Genomic DNA, 27,077 nt, shown 5'->3' on the forward strand with positions numbered 1-27,077 from the left:
CCCTTATCCCATTCACTCTTCTGATTTGCAAGCTGCAGATTGTGTCAGTATTTTTTGCCCTTTGCCCGTTGCACAAAGTTACTTTTCCGACATATTTCTTCCAGTACCTAAGAGGCGCAAACTGACCAGCAGTGGAAGAAGATCATGGTGGACACTGTAACTTGATTATACACTTTCAGGCCACTCTGGCACGAGAGATTGGGATGGACTGTGGGGAAGCAGTGGTATTGTCACTGGTCTAGTAATCCAGAAACCCAGGATAATGTTCTGGGGACCCGGGTTCAAATCCCGTCATGGCAATTAGTGGAATTTGAATTCAATAAAAATCTGGAATTGAAAGTCTTAAAGGTGACCACAAAACCATTGTCGAATGTCATAAAAACCCATCTGGTTCACAAATGACCTTTAGGGAAGGAAATCTGCTGTCCTTACCTGGTCTGGCCTACATGTGACTCCAGACCCACAGCAATGTGGTTGACTCTTAAATGCCCTCAGGGATGGGCAACAAATGCTGACCCAGCCAGCGACGCCCATATCCCATGAACGAATAAAGAAAAAGAAATTGACTCTCATTGAGCTGAGAGACTTAGTGGTGACCTCCCCTATGTAACAATAGATGACAAATTATGAGGTGTTGTAAATACCTGGATGGCGCGAGACACATAAAAGCTTATCTCCATGCTTATCGTTACAGCTACTGACAATGTCACCCTTGCCCTGAGCAGTTTAAAGATTTCAATGAGGATGTCCTTACTGAAGCACAGACATCTGATAAACCATGCCTCTCTGATTTCAGGTAATAGACCTGGCATTCATGCTTGGGCTGATAAGTGGCAAGTAGCATTCGCGCAATTCAAGTACCAGGCAATGACTATCTCCAACAAGAGAGAATCTAACTATCTCCCCTTGACATTCAATGGCACTGCCATCACTGAATCTCCCATTATTAACATCCTGTGAATTACCATTGACTAGAAACTGAATTGGATCAGTGTTATATTTCTTTATTAGCCACTAAGAGAAAAGGTATGAAAGTGCCCACATGCTGGATTCTTTCACGCATGGTGGGAGTTTTCTTTTTAAGAGGTGTTGCTCATACAATCTAAGGTGGAGAATGGCAAAGCCCACGCAAAACACTCTGCTGAATTCACTACACATCACGTGACACTTTACAAGCAGGGATGTATTCCCTGATACATTATCAGCTATTTAAATATTGTGCCTACAAGAGCAAGAGGTTGGGAATTCTACAGAGAATAACTCACTGCTTGACTGCCCAAAGCCTGTCCACCATCTACAAGGCACAAGTCAGAAGTCTGATGGAATTCTCCCCACTTGCCTGGATGAGCGCAGCTCCATTGGAACCCTATCCACTACCTTAAACATTCACTCCCTCCACCACCAGCACACAGTGTGTACCATCCACAAGATGCAGTGCAGCAACTCAACAAGACTCCTTCATCATCTACCAAGATGACTACCTCTACCACATAGATGCATAAGGGCAGCAGATGCATGGGAACACCACCACCTTCAAGTTCCCGTCCAAGCTACCCACTATCCTGCCTTGGAAATATATCATCGTTCCTTCACTTTCACTGGGTCAGCATCCTGGAACTCATCTTTGACAGCGCTGTGGGTGTAACTACACCACATCAACTGCAGAGGTTCAAGTAGGCAGCACACCACCAACTTCTCGAGGGCAACTATGGATGAGCAACAAGTGCTGCAATAACCAATGATGCCCTTGTCCTGTGAAATATATTTTTTCAATTCTCCCACACCACACTGTAGAATCTTGTGCTGGGGGCACTTCTTCCCTGTCTCCTCATCCCTCTCACAGTAGCTTCATCTCTGTCAGATCTCTGTTTATTCTCCCAGTCATGCTGTATTGGACGGGAATTGCTGACTACTGCACACATATCTGGGAGCAACTGGTTGAAGCAGAAACCTTGGGCGTCATTCTCCGACCCCCCGCCGGGTCGGAGAATGGCCGTTGGCCGCCGTGAATCCCGCCCCCGCCGAAGTCTCCGAAGGGAGAAAAGTCGGCGGGGCGTTAATGGTGCCGCTGCCGCGGAGAATGTCACGGGTCTGCGCAAGGCAGCCGATTTTCAGCCTGCCGATATTCTCCCTTCCGGATGGGCCGAAGTCCCGTCGACGTGATGACCGTTCACGTCGACGTCAATCAAACCTCCTTTTCATCGGCGTGACCCGGTGCACCAGGCTCACGCCGACCAGCGAGGAGGTGAGTGACGGCCTGGGGGGTTGGCTCTGGGCAGGAAATGGCGTGGCCGCAGACTGATTGCGTGAGGAGAGGTGTGTCTCGGCTTGTGTGTGTGTGTGTGTGCGGCGGGGGGGGGGGGGGGGGTGGTTAGAGTAGGCTGGGCTCCGGGGGAGTGCCGGGAGGGGGTCCGTGCCGGGGTGGAGGTTGGGGGGGGGGGGGTCCGTGCCGGGGTGGAGGTTGGGGGGGGGTCCGTGCCGGGGTGGAGGTTGGGGGTTGGGGGGGGGGTCCGTGCTGGGGTGGAGGTTGGGGAGGGGGTCCGTGCCGGGGTGGAGGTTGGGGAGGGGGTCCGTGCCGGGGTGGAGGTTGGGGGGGGGGTCCGTGCCGGGGTGGAGGTTGGGGGGGGGGTCCGTGCCGGGGTGGAGGTTGGGGGGGGGGTCCGTGCCGGGGTGGAGGTTGGGGGTTGGGGGGGGTCCGTGCTGGGGTGGAGGTTGGGGAGGGGGTCCGTGCCGGGGTGGAGGTTGGGGAGGGGGTCCGTGCCGGGGTGGAGGTTGGGGGGGGGTCCGTGCCGGGGTGGAGGTTGGGGGTTGGGGGGGTCCGTGCTGGGGTGGAGGTTGGGGAGGGGGTCCGTGCCGGGGTGGAGGTTGGGGAGGGGGTCCGTGCCGGGGTGGAGGTTGGGGGGGGGTCCGTGCCGGGGTGGAGGTTGGGGGTTGGGGGGGGTCCGTGCTGGGGTGGAGGTTGGGGAGGGGGTCCGTGCCGGGGTGGAGGTTGGGGAGGGGGTCCGTGCCGGGGTGGAGGTTGGGGGGGGGGGGTCCGTGCTGGGGTGGAGGTTGGGGGGGGGGTCCGTGCCGGGGTGGAGGTTGGGGGGGGCCCGTGCCGGGGTGGAGGTTGGGGGGGGGGGTCCGTGCCGGGGTGGAGGTTGGGGGGGGGGTCCGTGCCGGGGTGGAGGTTGGGGGTTGGGGAGGGGGTCCGTGCCGGGGTGGAGGTTGGGGAGGGGGTCCGTGCCGGGGTGGAGGTTGGGGGGGGGGTCCGTGCCGGGGTGGAGGTTGGGGGTTGGGGGGGGGGTCCGTGCTGGGGTGGAGGTTGGGGAGGGGGTCCGTGCCGGGGTGGAGGTTGGGGAGGGGGTCCGTGCCGGGGTGGAGGTTGGGGTGGGGTGGTCCGTGCCGGGGTGGAGGTTGGGGAGGGGGTCCGTGCCGGGGTGGGTGATGGGAGGGCAAATGAGTTGGTCCACCTGGCCAGGTGCCAGCCTCCAACAGTTGGACCCATGCGGTCCATGCCACTTGGCTGGGGGGAGGAGGGGATATGGGCAATGATGATATGTCGTCGTTCCCCTCCCCCCCACCAGGCCGTCATGTTTTCAGACCATCCAGCGATGTTGGCCGCCGTGGTGGCAGCCGCTCATGTCTATGTTGCCCTGGATGAGGAGGAGGAGGAGGAGGAGGAGGAGGAGCGTGCCAGAGAGGCGGCGCAGGCTGCCGCAGAGGGGCAGGCGGCAGCCGCCCAGGCTGGAGGGACACCTGACCGACAGGACGAGGAGGGGGAGGAGGACGTCGCGGCCCCACGGCAACGGAGGCACCCGAGGGCGCCCCGTGTGTACCGGCCCCGGCAGTCATAACAGGACCTCACGGACCGGGAATGCAGGAGGAGACTCCGGATGAGCCGGGAAACCGTGGCACACATCTGCCACCTGCTGGCACACCTGTCACCGCGTGGCACTGGCGGGGGACACCTTCTCCCCGTGTCCGTCAAGGTTACGGTGGCCCTGAACTTTTATGCAACGGGGTCATTCCAGGCACCGAGTGGGGACCTGTCCGGCATATCGCAGACATCGGTGCATCGGTGCATCCGGGCAGTGACAGATGCCCTTTATGCCATGGCGCACCGCTACATCCGCTTCCCCGTGGACCGGGCCAGCCAAGATGCCCGGGCCGTGGGCTTCTCTGCCGTTGCCGGGTTCCCCATGGTCCAGGGCGCGATCGATGGAATGCACGTCGCCGTGCGGCCACCTGCAGAGAACAGGGCCGTGTTCACTAATAGGAAGGGGACCTATTCAATGAACGTACAGGTGGTCTGCGACCACCGCATGATGATCCTGCACGTCTGCGCCCGTCACCCAGGCAGTGTACACGACTCATTCGTGTTGTTGCGGTCATCCATCCCCGGCATGTACGAGGGATGCCATCCCCGGCTGAGGGGCTGGTTGCTGGGCGACAGGGGCTACCCATTGCGATCGTGGCTGATGACGCCTATACGGAGGCCACGCAATGAGGCGGAGAACCGCTACAATGATGCCCATGTAGCGACAAGGAGAGTGATCGAGAGGTGCTTTGGCGTGCTGAAGATGCGTTTCAGGTGCCTGGACCTCTCTGGGGGCGCCCTCCAGTATCGGTCAGATAGGGTCGGCCGCATCATTGTGGTGTGCTGCGTCCTGCACAACATAGCCCAGCAGAGGGGCGATGTGCCGCAGGCAGAGGAGGGCGGAGTGGAGGAGCAGCAGGAAGAGGCCCAGTCCTCCCCAGATGAGGGGGATGGGGGCAATGGTCAGGGCAGACGGGGTAGACACAGGCGGGTGGCTGTCCACCGTTACCGGCTGGCCCAGCGGGCACGGGACAGACTGATAGACGCCCGCTTCACTGACTAGATGGGCGTGGGAATCGGGTAGTATGGCCACAGACCGCACACCATGACAACAGCCGACCACCCACATCCCCCACCCATCCACCCACCCAGCACCCTCACCCCCCTCCCCAACCCCACACAACCCACCCGCATGCACACCACCCCCCCACCCCCAATTGCCGATCCACCGGCGGCACAACGGGCCGGGCTCACCCAGTTGCGGGTGGACGCGTGTCTATCGCAGGCCATGGAGAATGATGACAACCCGCCTCCGATGAGCTCCTGGCTCTACATCGTTGGACTATGTCTGACCCATGACCACAGTACCACCATCCACCCGGACCATCCCTGCATGCGGCTGTGACACTGCAGCGCACGGTCCCGTCCTCTGCCCGGGGGATGTTGATGGCGGCCCAGGGGGAAGGGGGCAGACTCACCTGGGGCTGAGGTAAGACCACCCCTCACACACACACTTGCGCTCAACATACATGACACCCCCGCACACTTTGGACAGAGCACAAAGGCAGCTTCGGTAGGTGTAACATTGACTTTAATAACCAAAGGAGTTCATGCACGTGCCCTAGCCCCTAAAACTCATCTGTGCCCTGCACCCGTGCCAACTTACTCAGTGTCTAATTGTTTGGCCTTACGGGCCCTTTGACTACGTCTACGTGGTTCCCCAGACGGTACAGCAGAACTGGAGGTGGACTCCTGTGATTCCTGCCCTCTGACACTGGATCCCTTTGGCGGCCGTTTCCTGGGGCGTCCTGGCCTAGATGGGCCAGGCTGCGGCCCGGGCGACTGGGATGGCGAGCTGCCAGCCTGTCCTGCCCGTTGCCCACCCGATGCACCTGGGACGGAAGGGGGGAGTCCGAGGTGTCGCGGTGTACCGGGACCTCCCCTACAGAGGGAGCCGGGACGGACCACACCACCTCCTCCTCCCTCGGGGTGCCCGATGGCCACCAGGCCTCTACATGGGTGGGGGATGCGAACGGACTGGCCATCCGACGCGCCCCCGACATCTGGCGCTGCCAGTCCTGGAGGCCCGTGCTGGTATCGACAGGGGTCTGCAGGTTTGCAGCCATGGAGCCCAGGGGGTTGTCGAACCCTGTCTGCGACAGTGCGACGCCAGCTCGCACATGGCCACTGGCGCCGATGCCCTCAGCGATGGCCTGCTGAGACTGGGCCATGGCCTGCAGAGACTGGGCCATGGCCTGCAGAGACTGGGCTATGGCCTGCTGAGACTGGGCCATGGCCTGCTGAGACTGGGCCATGGCCTGCTGAGACTGGGCTATGGCGTTGAGCGCCTCTGCCATCTGGCGCTGGCACTGGCTCATGGCCTCCTGTGAGAGGGCAGCCATTTCCTGGGCCACAGACGCCGCCTGCACGGAAGGCCCCAGGCCTCGCAAACCGTTCCCCATGTCTGACACCGTCGCACCCATTGCCTCCACCGCGGACGCCACCCGTGCGGTGTCAGCCTGGGTGGCACGCATGACCGGGACCACTCCCAGCTCCTGGACGCGGGTGGACTCCTCCACCTGCGACCGCAGCCGCCGCAAGCCACCCGTCACCCTATTCGCTCGTCTCCGTGTCGGTGGTTGCATCGGATCTATGTGTGGGTGTGGTAACTGCAGGAACCCGGGATCCATCTGGGCGGCAGATGTTCGCTTGGCCTGGGCTGCCCTCCGACCGCCCGGTCCCTCTGCTGCTCCTACCTCCACCTGCTGTACCGGGACGGCTGTGTTGTGCGCACCAGTGAGTGTACCAGACGCCTCATCACTAAAGTGCCCAACCGTGGTGAGTGTTTCTGCGATGGTGGAGGGTGTTGGTGACAGCAGTGGCGTTGTGTCGTGCTCTTCGTCCCACTCTGAGTCCATGGCACTTTGGGGTGGGGGTTCGTCTCCACCCATCCACTCTGAGTCACTGTCCGGTATTTCGTCTTCCCGGGTAGGGGTGTCCTGGGTAGTGCTGTCCCGGGTAGTGCTGTCCCGGGTAGTGCTGTCCCGGGTAGTGCTGTCCCGGGTAGTGGTGTCCCGGGTAGTGCTGTCCCGGGTAGTGCTGTCCCGGGTAGTGGTGTCCCGGGTAGGGGTGTCCTGGGTAGTGGTGTCCCGGGTAGGGGTGTCCTGGATAGTGGTGTCCTGGGTAGTGGTGTCCTGGCTCGGATGTGACGGGGGCCTGTGGCTGCCCCCCTCATCGCTGGGTGGTCGCTCCCGCACGTGACGGGGGTGTCGTCTCCCTGTTGCTCCAGGTCTCTCCGTCTCCCGTGGTGTGCGAGGGGCATCCTGCGGGCGTCGCATGCTGGAGGGTCCGGGTCTCTCCGTCTCCCGTGGTCTCCGAGGGGCATCCTGCGGGCGTCGCATGCTGGAGGGTTCGGGTCTCTCCGTCTCCCGTGGTCTCCGAGGGGCATCCTGCGGGCGTCGCATGCTGGAGGGTGCGGGTCTCTCCGTCTCCCGTGGTCTCGGAGGGGCATCCTGCGGGCGTCGCATGCTGGAGGGTTCGGGTCTCTCCATCTCCTGTGGTCTCCGAGGGGCATCCTGCGGGCGGTCTGCATCTGCGGGGATGGGTGCCTGGACGTTTGGTCCTGCGATACACAATGAAGCATGCATGGTTAGACATCAGGCAGTGATCAGGTGATACGGGGGAGGGGGATATAGGGGAGGGGGGATATGGGGACGGGCTGTTGGTGGCTCACTTGCTCGTGGGGCCCCGACCTCTGCATCAGCAACCTCCCGGTCCTCAGGTCCGCCAGCCAGTTCCAGGGCCCTTTCCTCGTGTACGGTCAGTGGCCTCTCATCAGCGGGCCCTCCTCCAGTCCTCACATGCTCCCTATTGTTGTGTGCGCGCGTCTCCTGGGGGGGAGGGGGGGGGGTTGGTGGCAGGGGTAAAAGGCAACAGTGTTAGGCAGGTATATGAATGCACGCCATCGGTTGCGCGTGCATTGCAGAGGTTAAGGTTAGGGCTGGATTCACTTGGGGATATGGGGGATGGGGGGATATGGGGGAGGGGGGATATGGGGGAGGGGGGATATGGGGGAGGGGGGATATGGGGGATATGGGGGAGGGGGGATATGGGGGAGGGGGGATATGGGGGAGGGGGGATATGGGGGAGGGGGGAGGGGGGATATGGGGAGGGGTGATATGGGGGAGGGGGGATATGGGGGATATGGGGGAGGGGGGATATGGGGGAGGGGGGATATGGGGGAGGGGGGATATGGGGGATATGGGGGAGGGGGGATATGGGGGAGGGGGGATATGGGGGAGGGGGGGATATGGGGGATATGGGGGAGGGGGGATATGGGGGAGGGGGGGATATGGGGGATATGGGGGAGGGGGGATATGGGGAGGGGGGATATGGGGGAGGGGGGATATGGGGGATATGGGGGAGGGGGATATGGGGGAGGGGGGAATATGGGGGATATGGGGGAGGGGGGATATGGGGGAGGGGGGATATGGGGGAGGGGGGATATGGGGGATATGGGGGAGGGGGGATATGGGGGAGGGGGGATATGGGGAGGGGGGAGGGGGGATATGGGGAGGGGGGATATGGGGGAGGGGGGATATGGGGGAGGGGGGATATGGGGGATATGGGGGAGGGGGGATATGGGGGAGGGGGGATATGGGGGAGGGGGGATATTGGGGATATGGGGAGGGGGGATATGGGGGATATGGGGGAGGGGGGATATGGGGGAGGGGGGAATATGGGGGATATGGGGGAGGGGGGATATGGGGGAGGGGGGAATATGGGGGATATGGGGGAGGGGGGATATGGGGGATATGGGGGAGGGGGGGATATGGGGGAGGGGGGATATGGGATATGGGGGATATGGGATATGGGGGATATGGGGGAGGGGGGATATGGGGGAGGGGGGATATGGGGGATATGGGGGAGGGGGGGATATGGGGGATATGGGGAGGGGGGGATATGGGGGAGGGGGGGATATGGGGGAGGGGGGATTTGGGGGAGGGGGGATATGGGGGATATGGGGAGGCTCACCCTGCCTGCTCTGACGAGGTCGTTCACCTTCTTGTGGCACTGGGTGCCTGTCCGTGGTGTTAGGGCCACAGCGATGACAGCCTCTGCCACCTCCCTCCACAGACACCGGCTGTGGCGTGGGGCAACTCTGCGGCCGTGCCCGGGATACAGGGCGCCCCTCCTCTGCTCCACCGCGTCCAGGAGCGCCTCCACATCGCGTGACTCGAACCTCGGGGCTGAGCGACGGCCAGCCATCAAGTCGGGTGTTGCGGTCGGCTGTTCCGGTCGGGTGGGGGGGAGCTGCGCGGCCTTATGAGCCGTCACGCCGTGCAGCGCGTATGACGCTGCACGGCGTGAACCACTGCGCAAGCGCGGATCCCGTTACGTCGCTGCTAGCCCATTTCGGGCCGCAGACTATTGGCCCATTTTTATGACGTGACGCAAGTGGGATTTGCGCCGTTTTTTGCGCCGATCGGCGGACTTTCCGCCGATAATGGAGAATTTCGCCCCTTGAGTTCATCACCTACCACAGTAACACTTGTGAATTTTTGAAACTTGAAACAATTAACGGCTTCATGTAACTCCAATGGTATCTTTACATTACATATTGATTGATGTTATCAGTTGCCTGCTCTACGTACTTCTATTGAGGCTTCACCATGTGGACAAATAAACAAATGTGGCATCCGGTGCAATTCACTTCACAAATGTAGAAGCATACCATGATGTCACTTTCGAGTTTTGAGAACAGTAACAAATACAATTCTCTCTCACTGGGGTAAATTCTCCGCCAGCGGGATACTCCATTCTGCTGGCAGCTCACGCTTGCCTGTGGGTTTCCTTGTGGCATGGGCGGCTACAATGGGCTGACGAGATACACAAGGCTGGGGAGGGGAGAATTCGCCCCATTATTTCTCTTTTGGTGAAAACAGAGTGGTTTCTCCCGACAAAAAAAAAACAAAATTTCCTGATAACTTCCAGGAAAACCTCTAACCCTTGTAACCATCTGCTTTGGCCAGTGAATAATCTGCCAGGATAAGGGAGAGCAAGTCTTCACATTTTGACGTAAAGGTGAGAATTTTTGAACCGTGTGCTGGGGTGCCTGCTGTAAGAGGACAAAGTTCAAACAGTGAACTTAATGTCAAATCATGTGCAGAAATTTAGATAAGGTGAGAAAGATTGGATGAAGAGTGAGATGAAAGTGACAAAGATTTTTTTTTTTTAAAAACCTTTTCTTATCTCTAATAACATCTCTAATAAAAATTAGAAGCTGAAGGAATGAGACTCCATCCTGATGAATGTAAATTTTCAGTTTCAGTGCCAGAGAGGTGGTTTTCCAGTAACTGACATTTATGCCTTTAACAAGAATCAACAAGGCCAACATTTTGTGCTGTACTTCTCACCATTTAATACATTTGAATGTATCTGTGCTGTTTCTGTGCACTTTTCAGAGGAACGGTGCACATCGGCCAGCACTTTTGCATTTTTAAGATTTACTGTGCATCTCTGCTCTCTGAAAGTTTCTCTTGGATGTGTGCATAAATAACGGTGGGCATTATTAACCTCTCCGTTATTTTCAAAGCAAACTTTGGGCCTATAATAATATAGTAGAAAGAATTATGATAAAAGATACAGCCTCATTGCATGCTAATCTAAAATCTCCCTCGTTAATTTAAATTTTCAGACGTTTGAGTTTTTTGCACTCGTCAGATATACAAATTTAAACTCACAGAAGTTAAGTTCATGAGAATTTTGAGGAACAGGAAAAGTCTGACACAGCACACCAAAGTTTGTGCCTATGCACCAAAGTGCTTGTGGTCTCTCAGTATCCCTGTAACTTGTCTCTGTACAACATATAATCCCATCATCCCTTGATTCTGTTTATACACTCTCTGCTCAATAAAATGAACAGGCAAAAATTGAGGGCTGGAATATGCATATGTGGAAATCATCTGGCATGAATCTTTGTGAAAAAGAGCCATTCAAGTTAACTAATCATTGGCATAGATTTTCCCCTGGAAATAGTTTGCAATGATTCCATTAATCTCTGCAGAGAATGCTGTAAATGCAGACAGGACAATAAGTGTCATAAAGATAAGAGTGGAAAGAAAAGTTTGCATACAGTCACTGGAGAGAATTGGGCACGTGTCCACTGAAAATAGTGATTGCAATTGAAAAGTAATCCACTTTCAGCATTGCTGAGATGCCACTTAACTGCCTGTCCAATCTTTTTTTCTCATTGAAAATTAATGAAGGAATCCCAAATTTAGATTTTGAATAAGGAGGCACTATTTAATGGAAGTTTTATTGGCGTGGATTTGCTTCTCTTTGACAACTGAGCCTCTTTGATTCGACCTGATGTCTGAGACAAAAGGACAGGACATTAACAAATTGTGCCGCCAACTCTGCTGGTTACCAGTTGACTGGGACTGAATTACTTCATTCTCTTTGGAAGTGATTTAAATGTAATATCTGACATTTCCAATGCTCTTCTAAAAAAATGCGCTGAATCCTTAAACTGAGGCACAATATCACATTCAACTTTATTACTCTTCCACCTTCATCATACTGCCTTCAGTATGAAACTGCATATCTGTCATTTCATGGAAAGAAATGCAGGAAAAGTATTTCCAGAATAAACTATTCCGTTATATATTGCCTCCAGTAAATTAAAGACCCTGAACTTCAGTATGATATTGTACCTTCGAGCCTATTAAAATTGATAAATTTCCTCCATGCCCCTGCTTTGAATTACAGTGATAGAAATTAGCTACCAATTACATTTATTATTGACACCTTGTGATGAAACAGATTGTGGACTTTTCTATTCTTTCCCAGGATGTGGGCATGATTTGGCTAGACTAGCGTTTATTGCACATCCCTAATAGCCCTTGAGAAGATGGTGGTGAGACTCCGCCTTGTACTGCTGTTGTCCATGTGCTGTGCGTACAACTACCTTGCTGTTGAGGAAGGGGTTCCAGGATTTTGATCCAGCGACAGTGAAAGAACCATGATCTAGTTCCAAGTAAGGATAGTAAGTGGTTTAGAGGGGAACTTGCCGGTGATGCTGTTCCCATGCACCTGCTTCCCTTGTCTTTCTAGGTGGTAGGGTCGCAGATTTGGAAGGTGCTGTTGAAAGAGCCTTGGTGAGTTGCTGCAATGCCTCTGGTAAATGGTACACACTGCTGCCATTGTGCGTGAGTGGAGCAGGGAGTGGATGTTGAAAATAGTGGATGGGGTGCCAATTTAGCAGGCTGGTTTGTCCTGTGCCAAGCGTCCTGTTGTGAGATCTGCACTCACTCAGTCCAGTGCAAATTATTCCATCATTCTCTTGACTTGCACCTTGTTGATGGTGGATAGGGTCTGGGGCGTTAGGAGGTGAGTGACTCTCCACATAATTCCCAGCCTCAGACCTGTTCTTGTAGCCACAGTATTTAAATGGCTAGACCATTTCAGTTTCTGGACAATGGTGACATTCAGTATGTTGAGAGCGGGGGATTCAACAATGGTAATGCCCTTGAATGCCAAGGGTAGATAGTTGGATTTTCTCTTGCTGGAGATGGTGTTGTCTGACATTTGTGTGGCGCAAATATTACTTTCCATTCATCAGCCCAAACTTGAATATTGTCCAGGTCTTGTTTCATATGGGCATGGACTGCATCCTGAAGTAAGTCTTATGTGAATATTTTATCCATGAATAGAATATAATCTTGATAGAAGACCAGATTCTGGTGGTAATGGTAGTGAATTAATGCTTAACGACTTCATGTTACATCCCCTGTCTCGTCTTTCAGGTCTTCATAATTTCAATAAGTGACTTGACAATTCTACCAGGATTGAGGAATGTCAGACAAATAAATATATGTCCATTGATATCACTCAGATTGTTTTCTGGGCTTAGGATATTATTTTTAATGACCATTTGGGTAATAACTTTGTAATAATTAATATGCCCTGTTGAATTTCCATTCCCTGTCCCCCACCCAACCCCAGGAGAGGAGAGGATTGGATCACATTCCCAATATCAACAGGAGGGTAAAGTTCAGTTTGTGATTGATGCTGTATATGCCATGGCCCACGCCCTGCACAACATGCACAAAGTTTTGTGCCCAGGATACACTGGCATCTGTCCTGCGATGGACCCAATTAATGGAGACGACTTCCTGGGATACATCCGTAATATACATTTTAATGGTAAGTCGGCTGATTTTACCTTGTTACTGAAATGGGGGGAATGGGTAATTTATTGTTCTTTATTTCTGTATTTTTCAATGTTCAATTATGTCAGCATGTCAAAACAGTCACAAAAATCAAGTGGTCAGATTTGGTTTAAAAAACATTTTTATTGGTAATTTCCAGTTTTTACAGAGAAACAGCTCAAGCTATGGTACACCTGGTATTTACATATAAAGTCGTTACTTATTTACAGATATTTTTAAATGTGGAACCCCCCATCTGCCCTCCATCCCACCCCTCCCTTTCCCGCCCCTGCCCCTCCCTTTCCAACCCCTCCCCTCCCTTTCCCCGGTTAGTAGCTTAGATTTCCCTCTTAGCGCTGACTTTTGCCCTGGGCATCACATACTGCATTCCGCTCCTTTCTGTTGTAGTTTTTAGTTGTTGTCATCAGGGGTGGGGCTCCTCCCTTTTCCCCCATGTTTCATTATGTGATTCCCTTGGGTTCCCATCCCTCTTCTTCCTCCTTTGCTTCTTTCCATTGTGCGCATCCTCCTTTCTTTTCCTCCCTCTCTCCCGCACCCCCTCCCCTTGCCCTTCTCTTCCTATTCGTTATTGGCCTCAAACTGGTCTTGGAACAGGCCGATGAATGGCCCCCACGCTTTGAGGAAGCCTTCCTCCGACCCTCGGATGAGGTATTTAATCTTCTCCAGGTGGAGAAATTCCGCCAGGTCTGCCAGCCAGTCTGCAGCTGTGGGTGCTGCTGATAGCCAGCCAAGCAGGATTCTCCGGCGTGCGATTAAGGAAGTAAAAGCCAGGGCGTCAGCCCTTGCCCCCGTATGTAGTTCTGGCTGGTTCGATACCCCGAAGACTGCCACTCTCGGGCACAGCTCCACCCTCACCCTCGCCTCAAAGACGTTGCCTCAAAGACGGTTGTCCAGAAGCCGATAAGTCTGGTTCAGGCCCAGAACATGTGGGAGTGGTTGGGCGGGCCTAACATTTGTCCTTAGAGAGATGCAGTGGTATTTGTCAAGGTTCATCCCAAGCAGCTCTGTGACACAGGACTCTGTGCTCTCTGGACTGTTTCCAGGGACACACACCGAGACAAACATCAACTGCTGCTGGAAGGTCATCAACTCGGTGAAAGACGCTCTTTGGTCTGCCCGAAACCTGCTGATCTTCCAGTGCAAAGAATTGTCCTCGACCGAGTGTTGCAGACTGGCACATTCCAAGGTCCAGGACTATGTGCTGAGGGACGTACTCAAGCTTGGGGCAGCTGCCGCCAAGGCGCAATGGGGAAAGACCGCTGTGTAAGGTCTTACCAGCAAATGTACACCGAGGGGCGGGTAACAGAGTAAACCCCCCTCGGTCTGGGTCATTAACACTCCAATGTATAAAAGAAACATGACAATGTAAATGTTTAAGAAGGAATTGTAACGTAAAGAGTGATATGTGTGTAATGTTATCAAAATTGAATGGAAGAAAGTCAAGGGAATGTGTAACTCTGATGGAAATGTACAGTCAAGACAATTCGAAATGTTCTGTAATGTTTAGTATAGATTTTATGAATAAAGTATATTTTTTGGAGAAAAAACAACCTTTGTCCTCCACATCCGGGAAGAACCTGCTCATTCGGGTTCTGGTTAGGTGAGCTCTGTGCGCCACTTTAAACTGCATGAGGTTTAGCCTAGCGCAGGGGGAGGTGGAGTTGGCCCGACTCAGTGCTTCGCTCCAGAATCCCCAACTCACTTCCGTCCCCAGTTTGTCCTCCTATTTTCATATGACTTCGTCCAGTGGTAGTCTTGCCCTATCCAGCAACCATCCACATATATTCCCCATTCCTTACTGTCCATGTTTATTAGTTCCTCTAGTAGTGTGTCTCTCGGGGTCCAGGGTTATCTTGCTGTCTCCTTGTGGAGAAAGTGTTTAATTTGGAGATGCCGGAGTTCATGTACTGTCGGTACGTCCAGGTCTTTCGTCAGTTCGCCCAAGGTCGCGAATATGTCCCCTATGTAAAAGTCCCTGACTGCTAGCTTCCCCCGATCCTGTCTCCATTTTTTAAAGGTGGCATCGAGCATGGCTGGTAGAAATTTGTAGTTGCCGCAGATGGGGGCCATGGAGGACATCTCGGTTAAACCAAAATGCTGCCTCATTTGGTTCCATGTCTTCAGTGTGGCTGCCCCCATTGGGCAGGATGTGTACTTTGGCAGGGGGTGGCGGGGGGGCTGCCATGGCAAGGGCCCGGAGGGTCGTTCCCTTGCAGGAGGACTCCACCAGCCTCACCCATCTGAACTGCAGAGAATTTTGTTTTAATCTCAGGTGCTTCTGGCACTCTTTTGATGGAGCAATCAGTGGTTTCTGCCTAAATCATCAAATCAGTGAGTGATTTAGTTACCTCCAGGGAACTGGCTCCATTTAATTTGCAAAGAAAGAACTCAAATGCCGGGGACTTAATTTGAGATCTGAGCTGCACTTCCAAATGAAATCTGCTTTTTCACTTATTCATTATTTGATATTATATTTGTAATCAGTTAAGGTAAAGCGTAAAAATGGCAGGAGATCCCAGACCCGTGTTATGCTCCTCGTGCTCAATGTGGGAGTTCAGGGACGCGGCTGATGCCCCTGACTCCTTCATGTGCGGGAGGTGCGTCCAGCTGCAGCTCCTGTTAGACCGCATGATGGCGCTGGAGCTGTGGAGCTTTGGAGCATCCACGATGCTGAGGAGGATGCTGGAACGTGGATAGCACGTTCAGTGAGTTGGTCACACCGCAGATTACGGTTGGTGAGGGAGACAGGGAATGGGTGACCAAAAGGCAGAGAAAGAGCAGGAAGGCAGTGCAGGTGTCCCCTGCGGTCATCTCCCTCCAAATCAGGTATACCGTTTTGGATACTGTTGGGGGAGATGACTCACCAGGGGAAGGCAGTAGTAGCCAGGCTCATGGCACCGTGGCTGGCTCTGCTGCACAGAAGGGCGGGAAAAAGACTGGCAGGGCAAAAGTCATAGGGGATTCAATCGTAAGGGGAGTCGACAGGCGTTTCTGTGGTCGAAAACGAGACCCCCAAATGGTATGTTGCCTCCCAGGTGCACGGGTCAGGGATGTCTCAGATCGGCTGCAGGACATACTGAAGGGGGAGGGTGAACAGCCAGTTGTCATGGTGCATATAGGCACCAACGATATAGGTAAAACATGGGGTGAGGCCCTACAATCAGAATTTAGGGAGTGAGGAGATAAGTTAAAAGCTAGGACCTCAAAGGTAGTAATCTCAGGATTGTTACCAGTGCCACGAGACCGTCAGAGTAGAAATTCAAGAATAGTCAGAATGAATACGTGGCTTGAGGGATGGTGCAGGAGGGAAGGGTTCAGATTTTTGGGACATTGGAACCGGTTCTGGGGGCAGTGGGACCATTACAAATCGGATGGTCTCCACCTGGGCAGGACTAGAACCAATGTCCTAGGGGTGCTTTTGCTAACACTGTTGGGGAGGTTTTAAACTAATGTGGCAGGGGGATGGGAACTAGATTAGGAAGTCAGAGGTCAGTAAAGAAGCAGCAACTAAAGCCAGTAAGGTACTAGATAATAAACTCAATGTGACTAAGGGGAAGAGAAAACAGGGAAGAGAGGATGAACCCAAAGGGACAGGTGGTCTGAGGTGCATTTGTTTCAATACGAGAAGTGTAGCAGGTAAGGCAGATGAACTTAGGGCTTGGATTAGTACCTGGGAATATGATGTTATTGGTATTACGGAGACTTGGTTGAGGGAAGGGCAAGACTGGCAACTAAATATCCCAAGGTTTAGATGCTTCAGGAGGGATAGAGAGGGAGGTAAAAGGGGTGGAGGAGTTGCATTACTGGTCAGAGATGATATCACAGCTATGATGAAGGAGGACACGATGGAGGATTCGACCACTGAGACAATATGGGTAGAGCTAAGAAATAGGAAGGGTGCACTAACATTGTTGGGACTTTACTACAGGCCTCCCAAAAGTGAGTGTGAAGTAGAGGTACAAATATGTAGACAGATTATAGAAAAATGTAGGAGCAATAGGGTGGTCGTGATGGGAGATTTTAACCTCCCCAACATTGAATGGGACTCATGTAGTGTTGGAGGTGTAGATGTAGCAGAATTTGTAAGGAGCATCCAGGAGAGTTTTTTAGAGCAGTATGTAAATAGTCCAACTCGGGAAGGGGCCATACTGGACCTGGTATTGGGGAATGATCCCGGCCAGGGGGTTAAAGTTTCAGTCGGTGATTACTTTGGGAATAGCGATCACAATTCCGTAAGTTTTAAAATACTCCTGGACAAAGACGAGAGTGGTCCTAAAGAAAGAGTGCTAAATTGGGGAAAGGCCAAGTATAACAACATTTGGCAGGAACTAGGGAATGTGGATTGGGAGCAGCTCTTTAAGGGTAAATCCACATTTGAAATGTGGTAGTCTTTTAAGGAAAGGTGGATTAGAGTGCAGGACAGACATGTCCCTGTGAAAACAAGGGATGGAAATGGCAAGATTAGGGAACCATGGATGACGGGTGGAATTGTGAGACTAGCTAAGATGAAAAAGGAAGCATACATAAATTCTTGGCGACTTAAATCTGATGAAGCTTTGGAGGAATATCGGCAAAGTAGGACAAATCTCAAACACGCAATAAAGAGGGCTAAAATGGGTCATGAAATATCTTTGGCTAACAGGGTTCAGAAAAATCCCAAAGCCTTTTATTCGTATCGAAGGAGCAAGAGGGTAACTAGAGAAAGGTTTGGCCCACTCAAAGACAAAAGAGGGAATTTATGCGTGGAGTCAGAGGAAATGGGTGAGATTCTTATTGAGTACTTTGCATCGGTATTCACCAAGGAGAGGTACATGACGGATGTTGAGGCTAAGGATGGATGTTTAAATACTCTAGGTCAAGTCGTCATAAGGAAGGGGGAAGTTTGGGGTATTCTAAAAGGCATTAAGGTGGACAAGTCCCCAGGTCTGGATGGGATCTATCCCAGGTTACTGAGGGAAGCGAGGGAAGAAATAGTTGGGGCCTTAACAGATATCTTTGAAGCATTCTTAAGCACGGGTGAGGTCCCGGAGGACTGGAGAATTGCTAATGTTGTCCCTTTGTTTAAGAAGGGTAGCAGGGATAATCCAGGGAATTATAGACCTGTGAGCTTGACGTCAGTGGTAGGCAAACTGTTGGAGAAGATACTGAGGGATAGGATCTATTCACATTTGGAAGAAAATAGACTTATCAGTGATAGGCAGCATGGTTTTGTGCAGGGAAGGTCATGTCTTACAAACCTAATAGAATTCTTTGAGGAAGTGACAACGTTAATTGTTAAGGGAAGGGCTGTGGATGTCATATACATGGACTTAAGTAAGGCGTTTGATAAAGTTTCCCAAAGCAGGTTGATGGAAAAAGGGGTTCAGGGTGTACTAGCTAGATGGATAAGGAACTGGCTGGGCAACAGGAGACAGAGAGTAGTGGTGGAAGGGAGTGTCTCAAAATGGAGAAAGGTGACTAGTGGTGTTCCACAGGGATCCGTGCTCGGACCACTGTTGTTTGTGATATACATAAATGATCTGGACGAAGGTATAGGTGGTCTGATTAGCAAGTTTGCAGATGATACTAAGATTGGTGGAATTGCAGATAGCGAGGAGGGCTGTCGGAGAACACAGCAAAATATAAATAGATTGGAGAGTTGGGCAGAGAAATGGCAGATGGAGTTCAATCCAGGCAAATGCGAGGTGATGCATTTTGGAAGATCTAATTCAAGAGCGGACTGTACGGTCAATGGAAGAGTCCTGGGGAAAATTGATGTACAGAGAGATCTGGGAGTTCAGGTCCATTGTACCCTGAAGGTGGTAACGCAGGTCGATAGCATGGTCAGGAAGGTATACAGCATGCTTGCCTTCGTCGGACGGGATATTGAGTCCAAGAGTCGGCAGGTCATGTTACAGTTGTATAGGACTTTGGTTAGGCCACATTTGGAATACTGCGTGCAGTTCTGGTCGCCACATTACCAGAAGGATGTGGATGCTTTAGAGAGGGTGCAGAGGAGGTTCACCAGGATGTTGACTGGTATAGAGGGTGCTAGCTATGAAGAAAGGTTGAGTAGATTAGGATTGTTTTCGTTGGAAAGATGGAGGTTAAGGGAGGACCTGATTGAGGTCTACAAAATTATGAGAGGTATGTACAGGGTGGATAGCAACAAGCTTTTTCCAAGAGTGGGCGTGTCAATTACAAGGGGTCACGATTTCAAGGTGAGGGGGGGAAAGTTTAAGGGAGATGTGCGTGGAAAGTTTTTTACGCAGAGGGTGGTGGGTGCCTAGAACGCTTTGGCAGCGGAGGTGGTAGAGGCGGGCACAATAGCATCATTTAAGATGCATCTAGACAGATATATGAATGGGTGGGGAACAGAGGGAAGTAGATCCTTGGAAAATAGGTGACAGGTTTCGATAAAGGACCTGGATCGGCGCAGGCTGGGAGGGCCGAAGGGCCTGTTCCTGTGCTGTAATTTTCTTTGTTCTTTGTTCTTAACATGAGCTTCAGTGCAGTGTAATGACAGGAACATTTACCTTAATAACCAACTTTTGATGTTTGGATAAATGTAACCAAAGTGTGCATTGATCCTATTTAATCTTTAACTATGGGGGAGATGTATCAACTCGCCGAGCAATAGTGAATGGGAAATGCAGTGGAAACCTGGACATTGGTATTTTAGTGTGGGATTAATTAAGTTGGAGACGATGGGCTGTGTGATGAGGCATTTTTCCGTGAGAGTTCTGGCAGCAGTTAGGGAAATCTGCTGAGTGGTGCCTTGTGTAATGGACAGTCCAAAGTTGGCAAGGATTTATGAAAACAAGACTGGTAAGAAATCCAAACTCAGAAAATGCAACTTTCTAGTCAAATGAACTATAAACCTGCAGGTTAAACCCCTGCTAATCTCTGTCACTTGCTTTTAAGTTTTCTTTTTACTCTTGGGTCCCAATAATAATGCGTCTGACATTTTCCAGATTTCAGACTAATTTTGTTTTAGATCTATGTGTCAGCTATTGTGAAGTGAAGGCCAACAGGGCACCAGATAACCTTTTCCCTATTGTTGAAGAAAAATCAGGATAGCAGCATGGAATCAAGAGATCTATTATACAAGCAACATCGCTGTCATAGAAACGACTAAAACTAACCACCTGTAACCAAGAACGTTGCTGTGGTCACAGATGATGAGGTCACTCTGAAAAGGGACCATTGATTATTCATGACAAAGAAAGGGTAATGGACATATGTATGTAGCCATATCAAAACACAACACGTCCCGTACACCACAACTTTGGCATTTAAACTAAAGTTAAAATGCCTTTGTAAGAATTGAAGCTCAGCCTGATTCCAGAGTGGGACTCAGAATCATAGAATTGTTACGGTGGAGACGGGGCCATTTAGCTCATCGTGTCTGCACCGACTCTCCAAACGAGCATCATGATTTCGAGCCATTCCCCTGCCTTTTCCCCGTACCCCTGCACATTGTTTCTATTCAAGTAACCATCTAATACCCCCTTGAATGCCTCGACTGAACCTGCCTCCACCACACTTCCAGGCCGTGCATTCCAGACCGCAACCACTCGTTGTGTGAAAACATTTTTTCTCACATCACACTTGCATTTTTTGCAAATCAACTTTAAATCTGTGCCCTCTCCTTCTTGATTCTTTTACGAGCAGAAACAGTTTCTTCCTGGCTACTCTGTCCAGCTCTCTCATGATTTTGAACATCTCTATAAAATCTCCTCTTAGCCTTCTTCTTCTGTCTAAGGAGAACAGTCCCAACCTTTCCAATCAATCCTCAAAACTGAAGATTCTCGTCCCTGGAACCATTCTTATAAGCCTCTTTTGCTCACTCGCCAATGCGTTCATATTTTTCCAACAGTGTGGTGCCCAGAAGTGTGTGCAATACTCCAGCTGAGGTCTAACTAGTGTCTTGTGTAAGTTCAGTATAACCTTTTTGCTCTTGTACTCTACGCCCCTATTAGTAATTTCCAGGATACTATATGCTTTATTAACTACTCTCCTTAATCTCAATAATCTAAACACATATACACCCAGTTCCCTCTGCTCCTGCAATCCGTTAAGTATTTTATCCCTTATTTTGTATTGTCTCTCCATGTCCTTGGTAACTGTCATAATATATACATCAGTATATGATGGTGCAGAGACACACATTGACTGACACACTGCAAGACCAATCAACACACACAACACAGCAGCCAATCACCAGTTAGGGCACGGTCACTACAAAGACAGAGGGCATCAGTTTTCCCGCTCATTCGGGATGTAGCCTCTGAGACAGACAGAGCCCGCAGTCAGTACCACAAACATCCACCATGTGCTAGCAGTATAGGCTGGTCAGGTTAGGCATAGGTCTTCAGTCAATCTAACATAGTGTCGACCCACAGTGCAAGTATGTTTAACAGCTTTTAGTTAAATAAAATAGAGTTGTACTATTACAAGTGTTGGTAGCCTGTCTATGTTACTGCTAAGGTAAACACAGTCTCCACAGACCCAGAGTACCCAACACATCATGGCACCAATATGTGCTGTTAGAGTTAATAGACCTACCTTCAAGTGATCTGCCTTCAGACCAGCAATCAGCCATCCGGTAATATGGACAGCGTCAGCCCTCCCCCGCCGCTCCGCATCACCGGCAACCTCGGTGCGAACTGGAAAATCTTTAAACAACGATTCCAGCTATCCCTCGAAGCTACAGACCTGGAAGCTGCTTCAGACGTCAGGAAGATTGCTCTCTTCCTCTCCACGGCCGGGGACCAATCCATATCTTCAACTCTCTCACTTTCACTGAAGGTAAAGACAAGTCCAAGTTCAAGACAGTCCTGCTCAAATTCGACAGTCACTGTGACATCGAGGTAAATGAAAGTTTTGAGCACTACGTCTTTCAACAGCGTCTGCAGGGTAAGGATGAACCTTTTCAATCTTTCCTCACCCACCTTCGCATCCTCGCGCAGTCCTGCAATTACGGCTCCACCTCCGACTCGCTGATCCGTGACCAGATCGTTTTTGGTGTGCAATCGGACCCCCTACGCCAGCAGCTCCTCAAGGTTAAACAGCTCACCTTTGCGATAGCCATCGAGACCTGCGTTCTGCATGAACACGCCACTAACCGATACTCGCACATTCAAGCGGCTGAAACGGCGCGGCAAGGTTCCCACGAGGCAGAGCGGGTGCAAGCCATTAAACAACTCCAGGGCCTAAGCCTGGATGAGGGTGGACATTTTGCGCACTTTTCGCGGGCTCCCGCGCATGCACGCACTGACCGAGGGGACGGCGAGGCCAAAGACCGCACTGCGCAGGCGCGCACTACGTATGACCGCACCGCGCATGCGCGGTGGCGTACCGAACGTTCTGACGTCACGACGTGCGGCAACTGTGGCTCCTCCCACTTAAAGCGGCAATGTCCTGCAAAATCCCGACGCTGTCTCCAATGTGGCAAGCTTGGCCACTATGCAGTCCTATGCAAGTCTGCTCAATCTACTACCTCTCATCGCTCCAGCCAGCCACGCAGGGATGTCCGAACCATCCAGCCACCGGTCACCGATTCCGACTCCGACTTGATTCTGGACCTTGACACCGAGGACCCTAAAGCACCATCTCGGGTGGGCATCATCGCCAAACACAAGATGCTCCAGAAGACAAAAGCCAAGTCTCTCCCAATATTCAGCATTGATCCGGACGACGAGTGTTGTGCCACCCTCACGGTCAACTGATCCCGCATCCGATTCCGCCTGGACACTGGCGCTTCAGCCAACCTCATTCCACGGTCTGACCTCGAAAGCCTCCATGTCAAGCCTACCATCCTGCCATCCGCCTGCCAGCTTCTGGACTATAATGGTAATGCCATTGCTGCCAGTGGCTCTTGCCAGCTTGAAGTGTCGCAACGGTCATTAAAGGCTAACCTGCCATTCGAAATAGTGGGATCCACTAAAGCCTCCCTGCTTGGTGCTCGGGCGTGCAAACTTCTAAACCTTGTCCAAAGGGTTCACTCGCTGTCACCCGCTGACGCTTCCGCATCTCAGGACGCTGACTTTCGGAGACAGCTGAACGCCATCATCACCCGATACCATGGTGTATTCGAGGGCATGGGCACACTCCCATACACTCATAAAATCTTGTTAAAACCAAATGCCAAGCCTGTGGTGCACACACCTCGCAGTGTACCAGCACCCCTCAAGAACCGGCTCAAGCAGCAGCTGCAGGACCTCCAGGACCAGGGCGTACTTTCGTGCGTGAAAAAAACCATCCGGCGAATTACGCATATGTATTGATCCCAAGGACCACAACCGCAATATTATGAGAGAACACTATCCCATTCCAAAGCGCGAAGAACTCACCTGCGAGATGGCTCGCGCCAAATTTTTCACCAAGCTAGACTCATCCAAGGGGTTCTGACAGATCCAACTCGACGCATCCAGTCGGAAGCTCTGCACCTTTAACACCCCATTTGGCCAGTATTGCTACAACCGGATGCCTTTGGCTTCATCTCTGCATCGGAAGTGTTCCACAGAATAATGGAGCAGATGGTGGAAGGTATCAAAGGGGTTCACGTATATGTGGACGACATCATCGTCTGGTCTACCACCCCGCAGGAGCACATTGATCGCCTCCAACGCGTCTTCCAATGAATCCATGAGCATGGCCTCCGCCTGAACAGGGCCAAATGCTCTATTGGTCAAACAGAAATTAAATTTCTTGGAGACCACATTTCACAATGTGGTGTGCAGCCAGATGCTGACAAGGTATCTGCCATTAAGGCCATGAAGCCACCGGAGGACAAGAAGGCGGTCCTCCGCTTCCTGGGCATGGTCAATTTCCTGGGGAAATTCATCCCTAACCTCGCCTCCCACACCACGGCTCTCAGGAACCTGGTTAAGAAGACGACCGAGTTCCAATGGCTCCCCGCCCACTAACAAGAATGGCGGGAACTCAGGGCGACGCTGACCAAGGCCCTGGTGTTGGCATTTTTCGATCCGGCCAAAGAAATAAAGATCTCCACGGATGCCAGTCAGTCCGGCATTGGAGCAGTGCTCCTTCAACGTGACAACGCCTCCTCATGGACTCCTGTCGCATACGCGTCATGTGCAATGACGCCCACCGAACAGCGCTATGCGCAAATTGAAAAGAGTGCCTGGGCCTTCTTACCGGAGTCGTCAAATTCGATGACTATGTCTATGGACTCCCAAAGTTCACAGTCGAGACAGACCACAGGCCACTGGCCAATATCATTCAAAAAGACCTTGACGTCATGACACCGCGCCTGCAGCGCAATCTCCTTAAACTCAGGCGGTACGACTTTGAACTCGTCTACACCCCGGGTAAGGAGCTCATCGTCGCCGATGCACTCTCCCGATCTGTCACCACACCCTGCGACCCAGCGGGCTTCGTGTGCCAAATTGATGCTCAGGTGGCATTCGCCGCATCCAATCTGCCTGTCACGGATGAATGACTCATCCAGATTTGTCGTGAGACGGCCAACGATCCCCTGCTCCAACGTGTCATGCGCCACCTGACAGACGGGTGGCTCGAGGGCCAATGCCCTCAATTCTATAACATTAAAGATGACCTGGTGGTGGTAGATGGAATTCTACTAAAGCTGGACAGGATCGTCATTCCGCACAGCATGCGGAACCTCGTCCCTAAGCAGCTCCATGAGGGCCACCTGGGAGTGGAGAAATGCCGCCGACGGGCCCGTGAGGCAGTGTACTGGCCTGGAATCAACGAGGATATTGCCAACACTGTTCTTAACTGCCCAACACGCCAGTGTTTCCAGCCTGCTCAGCCAAGGGAGACCTTGCAACCCCATGAGTTGATCACGTCCTCCTGGACCAAAGTGGGCATCGACCTGTTCCATGCACTTGGCCGGGACTACGTCCTCATAGTGGACTATTTCTCAAACTACCCGGAGGTAGTTAGGCTACACAACCTCACTTCAACTGCAGTCATCCATGCGTGCAAGGAAACCTTCGCTCGCCATGGCATCCCGCTCACGGTCATGTCCGACAATGGCCTGTGTTTTGCCAGTCAGGAGTGGTCCAATTTTGCCAAACGATACAACTTCACACATGTCACGTCCAGTCCCCATTACCCCCAATCCAATGGCAAAGCTGAAAAGGGGGTGCACAGTGTCAAACGACTCCTGTGCAAGGCGACCGATGCAGGATCCGATTTTTACCTCGCCCTGCTTGCTTACAGATCAGCTCCATTGTCCACCGGCCTGTCACCAGCTCAATTGTTGATGAATCGCACGCTGCGAATGACGGTGCCGGCCATTCATGTCCCGGAATTGGACAACCTTCCGGTCATTCGTCGAATGCAGTTGTCTCAGGCCCAACATAAATCGGCGTACGACGCTCGCGCCACGGATCTCCCTGCTCTAGCTCCTGATGACGAGGTCCGTGTCCAACTTCCCGATGGTGGTTGGTCCGCCACCCCTGTGGTGCTCAGACAAGTAGCCCCCAGGTCATTTCTGGTTCGTCTGTAAGACGGCTCTCTTCTTCGCCGAAATAGGCAGGCACTACGACTCCTTCCTCGCTCGCCACCAGATCATCATGTCCTGCCTCGCCGTCACGACGAACCCGTCACGAACTTTGCAGATCTCCCTTTCGCTCTGCCACCCTCTGAGTCTGACACAGTCCCGCCCATTGCAGAACAGGCGGCCCCTTGAGGCGGTCAACCAGAATTCGTCGCCCACCTCAGAGACTGAATTTATGAACTGCCTGAATTCATGCACTCTTTGAACTCATGAACTGATTGTTTTGTTACCCTGTTTGATTAACTCACTGGTTTGTACATACTGTTGTTCTAGTTATATTTTGTGTTACATACTGTCCATCTGCACTAGACACCTTCCAAAGTAAATATCTTAGAGTTTCTGTACATAGTCCTGTAAATATGCTCGCATGTGCCACACATAGTTAGGAATATTCGCATACTCCATTATTTATTGCCACAAACACACATTTTTTTTAGAAAAGGGGGGATGTCATAATGTACACATCAGTATATGATGGTGCAGAGACACACACTGACTAACACACTGCAAGACCAATCAACACGGGCAGTACGGTAGCATAGTGGTTAGTGCGGAGTCTGCACGTCCTCCCCATGTGTGCGTGGGTTTCCTCCGGGTGCTCCGGTTTCCTCCCACAGTCCAAAGATGTGCAGGTTAGGTGGATTGGCCATGATAAATTGCCCTCAGTGTCCAAAATTGCCCGTAGTGTTGGGTGGGGTTACTGGGTTATGGGGATAGGGTGGAGGTGTTGACCTTGGGTTGACCTTGGGTAGGGTGCTCTTTCCAAGAGCCGGTGCAGACTCGATGGGCCGAATGGCCTCCTTCTGCACTGTAAATTCTATGATAATCTATGACAACACTGCAGCCAATCACCAGTTAGGGCACGGTCACTATAAAGACAGAGGGCACTAGTTTTCCCGCTCATTCGGGATGTAGCCTCTGAGACAGACAGAGCCCGCAGTCAGTACCACAAACATCCACCATGTGCTAGCAGTATAGGCTGGTCAGGTTAGGCATAGGTCTTCAGTCAATCTAACATAGTGTTGACCCACAGTGCAAGTATGTTTAACAGCTCTTAGTTAAATAAAATAGAGTTGTACTATTACAAGTGTTGGTAGCCTGTCTATGTTACTGCTAAGGTAAACACAGTCTCCACAGATCCAGAGTACCCAACACATCTGTAACAAAATGTGTCACCTCACATTTTCTCGACATTAAACTTCACCTGCCACCATGTGATTGGATAATTTTGCAGCATTCCAGTTTGACACATAATTTGGAATACAATTCATAATGTGTGCCCAGGCAGATGTAAAAAGGTATACCTAGGTCCCTCGATGTTAATAGTCATGGTACATGCATATTGTTAACTGATCACTGGATAGTTCTCTGGTGGGAGTATGTACTTGTAGCAATTACAGTCCAAGGTCTCTCATATTGCTTCAGTTATTCTATGACAGGATTATTCTGACCAGGAAATAAAAGTAGCCAATTAGTACCACAGAAATTAGAGTGCTCCTTCAGATATGATAGA

The 27,077-nt window shown here is 51.9% G+C and overlaps 1 protein-coding gene across 4 annotated transcripts in view; it reads left to right on the plus strand.

Moving 5' to 3' along the window:
• Nucleotides 1-27,077, plus strand: part of LOC140388266 (metabotropic glutamate receptor 7-like) — a 1,207,316-nt gene that overhangs the window by 762,230 nt on the left and 418,009 nt on the right. For all 4 annotated transcript variants that reach the window (XM_072472130.1, XM_072472129.1, XM_072472131.1 and 1 more), the window contains one exon: nt 12,806-13,006. In XM_072472130.1, the coding sequence (XP_072328231.1) occupies nt 12,806-13,006 (201 nt within the window). The remainder of the gene's footprint in view (nt 1-12,805; nt 13,007-27,077) is intronic.

The sequence above is a fragment of the Scyliorhinus torazame genome, chromosome 13 (genome assembly GCF_047496885.1).
Source record: "Scyliorhinus torazame isolate Kashiwa2021f chromosome 13, sScyTor2.1, whole genome shotgun sequence".
In the NCBI taxonomy this organism is placed as follows: domain Eukaryota; kingdom Metazoa; phylum Chordata; class Chondrichthyes; order Carcharhiniformes; family Scyliorhinidae; genus Scyliorhinus; species Scyliorhinus torazame.